The sequence below is a fragment of the Heterodontus francisci genome, chromosome 2 (assembly GCF_036365525.1).
Source record: "Heterodontus francisci isolate sHetFra1 chromosome 2, sHetFra1.hap1, whole genome shotgun sequence".
NCBI classification, from domain to species: domain Eukaryota; kingdom Metazoa; phylum Chordata; class Chondrichthyes; order Heterodontiformes; family Heterodontidae; genus Heterodontus; species Heterodontus francisci.
The window spans coordinates 179,505,757-179,516,430 of NC_090372.1; the positions used below are offsets into that span (position 1 = coordinate 179,505,757).

Below are 10,674 nucleotides of genomic sequence, written 5' to 3' on the forward strand. Positions count from 1 at the left end.
TTTCTAATTACTTGCTGTACATTGTTACCATGAAACTTTTAACAAGATCTTGGTGCATCAAAAGATCACTATTGGGAGTTTGTGTGAATCATGAAGAACTAGAAAGGTCAGAACTAGATCAGCCCAAAGATAATCCCTGAGTCAGAGCATCTTAAAACTTTACAATTGTACAGGTGTTCAAAAATGAGTCACTGAACCACTTTTAAGGAGAAGCCTAATTTGAGAATTGAATCTTGATTTTCTTTTGAATTAATTAGCTGTAGGAAGTAAATCATAGAAACATAGAAAGTTTACAGCACGAAAAGAGGCACTTGGCCTATCGTATCTGTGCCAGCCGAAAAATTATCCTCCCATTCTGATCCCACCTTCCAGCATTTGGTCCATAGCCCTGCAGATTACGGCACTTGAGGTGCATATCCAGACTCCTTTTGAATGAGTTGAGGGTTTCTGCTTCAACTACCCTTTCAAGTAACACTATTAGTGAGTTCCAGACCCCCACCACCCTCTGGGTGAAAAAGCTTTTCCTCATCTCCCCTCTAATCTTTCTACCAATTACTTTAAATCTATACCCCCTAGTCACTGACATCTCTGCTAAGGTAAATAGGCCCTTTCACCTCCACTTTATCCAGGCCCCTCAAAATTTTGTACAATTCAATTAAATCTCCCCTCAGCCTTCTCTGTTGCAAGGAGAACAACTCCAGCCTATCCAATCTTTCCTCATATCTGCAATTTTCCAGTCCCTCGTAAATCTCCTCTGTACCATCTCTGTTGCAATTACATCCTTTCTGTAGTGAGGTGACCAGAAAGTGTGTATTTTTTATTTTTTTCATTCATGGAATGTGGGCATTGCTGGCATGGCCAGCATTTATTGCCTATCTCCTTGAGAGAAGGTGGTGCTTTCAGACAGTCAGTTGGGCATGACCATGACCACAGTTTGCAGCTGGTCTGCAGTTGAGCTCACAGGTCAGATCTTGAAATGATTGGAATCAGTCCATCTCTCTCATCTTCCTTCCTGAGCTATCAGCCATCGAGGCCTTTTGATGGCATTCTTCCTTCACATTTAACATGGTGCTACTCATTCCAGTGATTTGTCTTTCTCCATCTTTTATGTTATTGTGTTCTTAATTTTTTTGCATTTTTGAAAATGTTGCTTTTAAAATCTTATTTATATATGCTCCAATAATTGTTAAAGTTGAAACAAACTTTTAATATACACTTTTAAAATGTCTGATTTTTTAAAAAAAATAAAATTCAGTAGGAAAGGAATAAATCAGAATACAAAACCAATTATACAATTCTATGCAAACTTTTGCTCCAGAATATATAGCAATTAAATTCAGTGTTGTGTAATAGTGACCTCTGAACCACCTGATTTTAAAAAATTGTTCTTACATTCTTGGAGTACTCTGAGAATGTTGTAATGGTATCTGCATTTATGTTGTCTGTATGTCTCAGTTTTAAATATTATGACAGGGATGGTCCTTACTGGACACAAGTAGCTGCAAGAGGAAGTTGAGAACAGACTAGAACAATATGATTTGGCAATGATCAGTTTTAAAAATTGATCTAATGACAACGAATGATGAGGCATATGTATATAATATGTAAAACAAACCAAAGCAATGAATACTTTAACATAAGACTAAAGAGTCACCAATCTGGTAAAATAGACTAAGTAATGCTTCTGTACTTTATGACAATGCACAAAATGGAAGGACTCTATTAATAATATGGTACCACTATCAGTAATAGGCCCTGTGCATTCATGCAAGAAAGACTGGAATAGTTCTTTGTCTTAATTTTCCTTCTTCTCACTCATCAATAATACCAAACCCGAAGATGTGGCAAACAATGAGAATGATACCAATCAACTGCAACAGGACATACATGGGCTAGCAGATGGAATTGAAAAGAGAAATGTGAGGTGATTCATTTTGACAGAAAGGATAGGAAGAGGCAATATAGACTAAATGGCACAGTTCTAAAGAGTGTGCATGACCAGATGGGCCTAGGGGGTTCATGTGCTTCGATCTTTGAAGGTGGCAGGACATATTAAGAGAATTGTTAGCAAAGCAATATGGGATCTTGAGCTTCATAATTAGAGGTATTGAGTACAAAAGCAGAGAAGTTATGCTGAACCTTTATAAAGCTCTGGTTATGCCACAACTAGAGTGTTGTGTCTAGTTCTGGTCACCACACTTTAGGAAGGGTATGAGGGTTTTTGGGAGGATGCCGAGGAAATTTATCAGTATGGTTCTAGGGATGAGGGATTTTAGCTACAAGGTTAGATTGGAGAAGCTGAGGTTGTTCCCCATGTAACAAAGGAGATTTGATAGAGATGTACAAGATTATGACTGGTTTAGATAAGGGAGACATGGAAAAGCTGTTCCCATTAGCTAATTGTACAAGGATTAGGGGACAGAGATTTAAGGTTTTGGGCAAGAGATGCATGGGGAATGTGAGGAAGAACCTTTTTATGCAGCCAGTAGTAATGACTTGAAATAAAAACAGAAAGTGCTGGAAAAACTCAGCAAGTCTGACAGCATCTGTGGTGAGAGAAGCAGAGTTAACGTTTCAGGTCAGTGACCCTCCTTCAGAACTATAAGAAATGTAAAAGATTTTAAGCAAGTAAAGCGGGGGTGAGGCAAGAGATAACAAAAGAGAAGGTGTTGATAGGATAAGGTCACAGAATAGCTGACCAGTAGGTCATGGAGCAAAGGCAAACAATATGTTAATGGTGTGCTGGAAGACAAAGCATTAGTACAGTTAGGGTGTTAATGGACTGAAAACTGAACAGCCACAAGCACAAACATTAAAAAAAAAAGTGGGTAGCCACAGTAGAAACAAACTGAACAAACTAAAATAAAATAAACACAGAAAAAAAGAAAATGACTTGAAACTCGCTGCCTACAAGGGCAGTGGAAATGGAGACAATTAATGATTTCGAACGGAAGTTGGATAGGCACTTTAGGAAAATAACTTGCGGGGTTACGAGGATGGAGCAGAGGAATGGGACTGACTGTATTTCTCTACAGAGAGCCAGCATGGACACAATGGGCTGAATGGTCGACACCACCTGTACTCTAATGACTGTATGACTCACTGCGAAACAATAAAAGGGAGCAGTGCTGAATCACAGGCCGGGGCAGAAGTAAAGGCACGGAAGAGAAATGAATAGTAGATGCAAGTGGGAGAGAAAAGAAAGGAGCTAGACTGGGGGCGGGAGGGTGTGGATGTCAACAACGTCCTAAATTACTTTTCTAAAAAAGATTTTAGGTAATTTGTCTTCACTTTTATGCAGCCCTTATTGAGTGACTTGTGTAGACCACCTCATAATCAACTTTAACATCAAAGATTCACTTGTAACAAGAAGCAGATTCTAAGTAGGCACGTTCTTGAGCCTATTTTTTCAGCAGAAAAAGAAACAAAGGTTCTGCAATTTGGATTTTGGGGGTGGGGGGGCCAACTGGGAGATCGACTGGAGAAGGGGGTGGGCGGGTTGCTGACCAGGAGAGGTGTGTGGGGGGGCGGGTGGTGAGGTCACTCGGTTGTGGGGGGGTTCCTGCTGGCGGTGGGAGGTCAGGCTCTGAGTGGGGGCGGGGGAAGGTAGAAGGCCTCGTGTTAAGGAAGGTCGGGGCCTACTGGGGGACCCTCAATCACTGAGGCTGCTCAGGCAGACATCTGGATCCAGGAGGTAGATGTGAAGACACTTCTGTCCCGAATTCACCAAGCCATCGAGGAAGCTGTCGGGTTACCAGACAGTCTGGAAACCTGGCCAACAGCAGTAAGAGACCAAAAGCTGCATGACACTGAGGCTTGCAGCTTCGCTATCATATTTAAAGCTGCAACCCACCTCCTTGGATCGGGTTGGTCACTGGACACCTTCCAGCTTCACTTAAAGCTGCAAATGGCCAGGTTGGAGGTGGGTTTGGGTCAGGAAATAGATTTAACCCCCCTCCCCCATCTGACCCAAACCACCTGTGTTTTCTCAGTTAAAATTCAGCCCATGATTTTATAAACTGAAAATTTTGAAACATAGACAAACTCATTTTATTCTTTAACAGTTAGATACTTTGCACTGAAATAAATGTTGTAGGAAAATGACATTTTCTGCATGTGTAATATCTTATCAACAGCAAAGAAACGAATGTCCAGTTGTTTTGTGTATGTTATCCTTAACATCCACTTGAACCACCAGAGAAGACAGGTGGGACCTTGATTAATATTTTGTCTGAGGGACTGATGTGCTTTGAGTTTTTAGAACCTATTAATGAAGCAATTGTGTCTTTTCAGTTTAGCGGGAGATAATATTTTCTTAAACTTCACATTAGCTTCCCTAGACCAGTATTCATAACAATTTGTCTGCTTAAAATTGTATTAATTTTTAAAAATAAGTCTAGGCATAGATACAGCTACTAGCAAAAATATATTGTGATAAAACAAGCAACTGTCAAATTTGTTTTGTTAAACTTTTAATGTGTTGGCATTTAGTCCTCCAGGATAAAATTGTGTCTGTGTGTGATACAGCTTTCATTTAGAGTGCGTGGCACCAGCCTTTTAAATGCAGCCAGAACTGTTCTAAATGCACTGCAGCTGTATGTGGATTTGTACAAGGGATGCTGTGACAACACTGCTTTAAGGCTGTTGTTACATAATTCCCAAACTATTTGGAGTTACCTCGGGGTTCATTAGATGACGTATAGAGTTCGATGAACCTGCCAAAAGCCTACATTGTGAAATTTAACCAAGCTTAGGATTCCAAACATACACATCAGTTAATCTCGGGGAAAACTCTGGCTTACTTACACAGGTCAAAACTACTTGTTCATTCTCGAAGATGAGCAGCTTTGTTATAAAATCTATGTAAATAAGTGGTGGGATGAAAGGAATCTGCTATATGCAGATGAGCAAAAACTTTAAACTTGAATGTCTTTGTAGTAACTGCATCAGTACAAAGTCAGGAACAAGTTCAAGATTTAGGAATTTGCTTATTTGCATTTGTGTGGATTTCTGGTTATTCTTAATGTAGTTCGGTCATCTCTGCTCCCTTCTGCAGCGAACAATTCCAGTACACGGGAGAGAAATAAATCAATAATAGAGTCAGGCAATACTGTGAATTCTTTGAGTGAATGACTGTGGTTTGTTTTTCTTTTGGACAATATTAAAACTCGAAGATGCCATAAAGTCATTAAAATTTTTGTTCCTAAACCATTCCAGGGGAAAGAACAACATAAACCTGAAGCGTCTCCGCTTTACATTCAGAACCCATTTGAACAGGCTCTAAATGTGAGCAAGAATGTCAATCAAACTCAGCTGGAGAAGTTTGTGACTGCAGCTAGAGAGAGTGCATGGATATTACAGCAGGAAGGGCTGAAAAGCCCTATGACTAAGAACAAACCCTGGGGATTAGCAGCCCTGCTCCATTCTACCACGCAGTCCTCTGGTTGGAAGAGCAAAAAGAAGAGGCAACCGGCTAGTGAGAGGATTAAAAGTTTGTTGGATTCACTAAAGACAAACAAACAAACCAGTGGCAATTTAAACAGGCTAAATGGTGGTAGAAGGTCCATTTGCACTGTTTCCTGGTAGCAGCCCTCTAAATGAAATGAACTTACATCTGTGTAAACATCATTCAACTGAGCACTAAGACAGCAGAAATCTCAAGATTCTTAAATTAATGGAATTGAACAAAGTGCTGCAAGAATTATTGAATGATACAGCCAATTGTCAGTAAGAGCTCATTTGATTTAAGTTTTGAAACTTTTAGTCTGGATCTGTTTTAATGGAGAATAGTACATGAACTAGATGACACTGTAGCTAATAATTTGAAGACAACCTTTCGACAGTACTGACTTGGAATCAAACAGGTGACCTAAAGAGACCATTCCTACATGTTTCTACTCATCCAGATGAAACTTAATGGGTCTATCCAGACTTTATTTTTAGAAAGCTGCTGAATCCACAAATGTTTCACATTGTAAATTTATATTATCGACAGTACATTTTAAATAAACTGCTGGAAAGTGATCAGTAAAGGTTAGTAACTTTTTAAAACATTTGTTCCTTTGCATTTGTTCATTTCTAATTGGATCTGTGTTCATGAAAATACAATTTGCAAAATTATTCTCTCACTCAGACTGGAATTAGTAAACCACTTGGTTTATAATTGCTGGATGTGTTACAAATGTCTGACTTCCTTTCCCGAATTGAATCAATTTCAATCTGCTTCAGAAGGAAGAAGCTGTGGCAGCACTAGGATGAATTCATTCAGAATGGTACAAATTACTCAACTCAAGAAAAATATTCTATAATAAAATAAATCTTATTTTCTTTTGCTAAAGCATGTAGATGAACATTAAATCAAGTATTGGAGAGCTTCCATGTGTGCTGCCAAAGGTGGCTTGTAGAAAAACAAAGATTGTGATCATGGACTGGACGAAACAGTTCATATCAAGGCAGTTACTTAAAGCAACACCTTGAGTAAAAAGAAAAAGAAAGACTTGCATTTATATAGTGTTTTTCACAACCTTTACAGCCATTGAAGTACTTCTGTAGGATAGCAGTCTGTGACCTTGAGTAAAGGGAATTGAGATATGATTAGAACCCTCACCATCAGCACAAGGAGGAATGAGTTGATCATCAAAAATGTAGTGCCATTGGTTAATAAGAAAAGGCTGTACTCGGATTTTAATTGAGGCACTAATTATGTATTACCTGGATCTCGCAACTGTGGAGAAAATAGTTACAATGTGTTTGGTATTTTCTGGCTGCTGATAGTATGATCTTAATGATTGGTGTCAGTGCGTTCTCGATTGGGAGTCCAGCAGCACAGACTGAGTTTCATCAGGAATTCCGAACCTACTAACTAGTTGTAATCATATGAAGTCCTCCCAGAAATGCTGAATAACTAGGCATTGGCAAAATATATGGAAGAGCAGACCACACACTCAACTCCCAACAATCCTCCAATTTGTTTGCCCTTTCTGTTCATGTGTTCAATTGCTGCAATGCAACCTTTCTTATCCACACTCCCATCGTCCACCATTTTGACTACCTGCCAGAACTTTTGCTGGGCAGTGCCATGCATGAGACATTGACTCATTGCACAGCCTTTTTTTTGCTGTTCTATTCATTAAGGGGATGAAATCAAATAGCACAATATTAGTGTTCTCTTCACTGTGCTCTGCCTTTGCCCCATGCCTACAGTATTGCTGAGACGCTATGTAATACCAAAGTTTCGGAAGTCATGATAATTTGCCTGTTTCTATCATGAAGCCCCTGAATTATGATAGCTAATATAGGCTCCACTATTTTCATTTTAATCCCCATAAACTTGATTATATATTATGCATCAAAAGTTCAATTAACTCCCACATCTTCAAATATTGGTTCTTACCTTCAGTGTTTGTGGGTATACAGTATTTGTTGCTAGGTGACAGTAAAGAAATTATTCAGTGAAAACATTTGATCACCTGATTGCGTTGCTATGGTTAAAACTTCCAGTTAGGCTGTTTTACAGTAACGCACCCTATGGATTCTCATAATGACACAGATAGCTTTAACATCGCGAATCTCCTGGGCCACCTTTGATGTGGAAGACTGAACGTTGCAGAACAGTCAAAAATGGCCCAATCCAAAATCACCATGTATAGGGGTTAGAGAATTTCAGCTCAGCATCACCCTGACTGATGCAGAAATGTTGTAGTGATAGTCCTAACTGAGGGAAATCCACAAGGGCGCAGTTTTTATTTTAAAAATGAATGTATGACTGATTTTCTGACCACTCTCCCAAAAGAGAAACACTCCAAAGGCATCTCCAACTATAATTGTATAAAAGATGTCAAGCTTGGAAAATGAATAATGTCATATGTATTATATAATGTATTGTGACACTGTAGCTGCAGAATATCTGCAAATTAAAGTTTATAAAAAAATAAACAAGTCTTCCGTCTGGGGATAGTAGAAAAGGTTGCAGCTGATCTGGTTAGTACAGTGAATCTTCTAGGAGGTTGATATTCTTCAGCACCTGCCATGGTTAGTACGTTTCTAACTTACTTGGGCCCCAGAACTGCAGCCATGGATTCCACCCAATAAATAGCATTGTTACTTGGGCTGTTGGGGACTATAAGGGTGGTAGATACTGTAAAGTTGTTGAATGGGAGGAAGTGGAGAGTGATTCTTGCAATCCATTCACTACTATATACAGCTGCAATCGTATTGATGCTCCACTGCTTCCCCAACTATAGACTCACAATTAGCTTTGTCCCTAATGCATTGATCTGAGTAAAAGTGTTCAACTATAAAAATTGCTATTAATCTACCTGGTAGAGTGAAATTTCATCCTTTTATTGCAAGCATTCAAGTTTACCTTTTAAGTACTCGGGAAAAGTAACGGTCCTTAATCATTGCTGCACTAGTTCCTCAGGGCCTACCATTTTCAGTTACTTTATCAGACCTTCCTTCCAATGTAAAGTCGGAGGTGGGGATGTTTGCTGATGATTCCACAATGTTCAGTAGCATTCGCAATTCCTAAGATACTGAAGCAGTTCATGCTCGCAATCATCAAGACCTGGACAATGTTCAGGCTTGGGCTGATGTGTGGCACCAATGTTACTTACCACTTAAGTGCCCGGCAGTAACCACCTCCCAACAAGAGAGAAACTAACCATCTCCCCTTGACATTCAGTGGCATTACCATTGCTCATTTCCCCACGATCAACATCCTGGGGATTACCAGTTTTCAGAAATTAAACTGGAGCAGTCACATAAATACTGTGGCTACACGAGTGGGTCAAAGCTGTGATGGTGAGTAGCCCACCTCCTGATTCGTCAACACCTTTCAACCAACTACAAGGTGCAAGTCTGGATGAGTGCAGCTCTACAGCACTCAAGAAGCATGACATCATACAGGCCAAAGGGGAGGTGGTGGCATAGTAGTCCTGTCACTGAATTAGTAATCTCGAGGCCCAGATTAATGCTCTGGGGATAAGGGTTCAAATCCTGCCATGGCAGCTGTTAGAATTTGAATTCAATTAATTAATAAATCTGGAATTGAGAGCTACTCTCAGTAATGGTGCCATGAAACTATCATTGATTGTTGGAACAACCCATCTGGTTCACTTAACGTCCATTAGAGAAGGAAAGCTGCCATCCTTACCTGGTCTGGCCTACATGTGACTCCAGACCCACAGCACTGTGGTTGACTTTCAACTGGCCTCTGAAATGGCCTAGCAAGCCACTCCGGTGTCAAGAGCAATTAGGGATGGGCAACAAATGCTGGTCTTACCAGCGATGCTCACATCCATGAAAGAATAAATTTTTAAAAAGCCTGCTTAATTGGCACCCTATCCATCACCTTAAACATTCACTCCCTCCACCTCAACGCACAGTGGCAGCAGTGTGTACTATCTACAAGATGCAATACAGTGACTCACCATGGCTCCTTCAAAGCCAGCGACCTCTTCCACCGAGAAGGACAAGAGCAGCTGATGTGTGGGAACGCCACCGCCTGCAAGTTCGCCTCCAAGCCACACACCATTCTGACTTGGAAATATATCGCTGTTCCTTCACTGTTGATGGATCAAAATCCTGGAACTCACTTCCTAATAGCACTGAGTGTACCTATATCCCAAGGACTGCTGCAGTTCAAGAAGGCAGCTTGCCACCACCTTCTCATGAGCAATTAGGGATGGGCAAACAATGCTGGCCTTGCCAGCGAAGCCCACATCATATGAATAAAAAAAAATCCCAGTATAAAGCATCTTAGTTATCAAGATAAGTCTAAAAGAATCGGTACTCCACAAGTTAATAGACACGTAGATTTGGTGATCTGATTGAGACTTATCAGGTGATGAAGGCAATACATTATGTTTAAGTTTCTTAGTTGAGATGGTAAAGCCATGTCCTGTCTTCCCTCTCAGGTGGAAGTAAAAGATCCCATGGTACTATTTTGAAGAGGAGCAGGGAAGTTATCCCTGGTGTCCTGGCCAATATTTATCCCTCAATCAACATCTCAAAAACTTTATCTGGACATTATCACAATGCTGTTTGTCGGAGATTGCTGTGTGCTAATTGACTGCTGTTTTCCCTATATTTCAATAGTGACTATACTTCAAAATGTACTTCATTGCCTGTAAAGTCCCATGGTTGTGAAAGGTGTTATATAAATTTTTTATTTTATTTAGAGATACAGCACTGAAACAGGCCCTTCGGCCCACCGAGTCTGTGTCAACCATCAACCACCCATTTATACTAATCCTGCACTGATCCCATATTTTTACCACATCCCTACCTATACTAGGGGCAATTTATAATGGCCAATTTACCTATCAACCTGCAAGTCTTTGGGAGGAAACCGGAGCACCCAGCGAAAACCCACACAGAGAACTTGCAAACTCCGCATAGGCAGTACCCAGAATTGAACCCAGGTTGCTGGAGCTGTGAGGCTGCAGTGCTAACCACTGTGCTGCTGCAAGTCTGTCTTTGTTTTCTTTCAGTTGGCAGTTTGTTCCATTTAAATAGGTTAGGGAGTTTCAGGCTTCACAATTTTAAGTTGTGTAAGGCCAGATCTAGGAGAGATATCAAGTGGTTCTTTTCCCAGAAAATACTGGACCACTGGAACCAGTGGACATGATTCGCTGAATTCCTTCAAGTGAGTGCTGGACCTGTTGGGGCAGA

General features: G+C 40.3%; 1 protein-coding gene across 1 annotated transcript in view; it reads left to right on the forward strand.

The window, feature by feature from the left end:
• mtpap (mitochondrial poly(A) polymerase) overlaps nucleotides 1-6,024 on the forward strand; it is a 53,416-nt gene extending 47,392 nt beyond the window's left edge. Inside the window, exon 9 of the mRNA XM_068014280.1 lies at nucleotides 5,218-6,024. Within this exon, the coding sequence (XP_067870381.1) occupies nucleotides 5,218-5,586 (369 nt within the window). The 3' untranslated portion in view covers nucleotides 5,587-6,024. The remainder of the gene's footprint in view (nucleotides 1-5,217) is intronic.
• The last annotated feature ends 4,650 nt before the right edge of the window (nucleotides 6,025-10,674 follow it).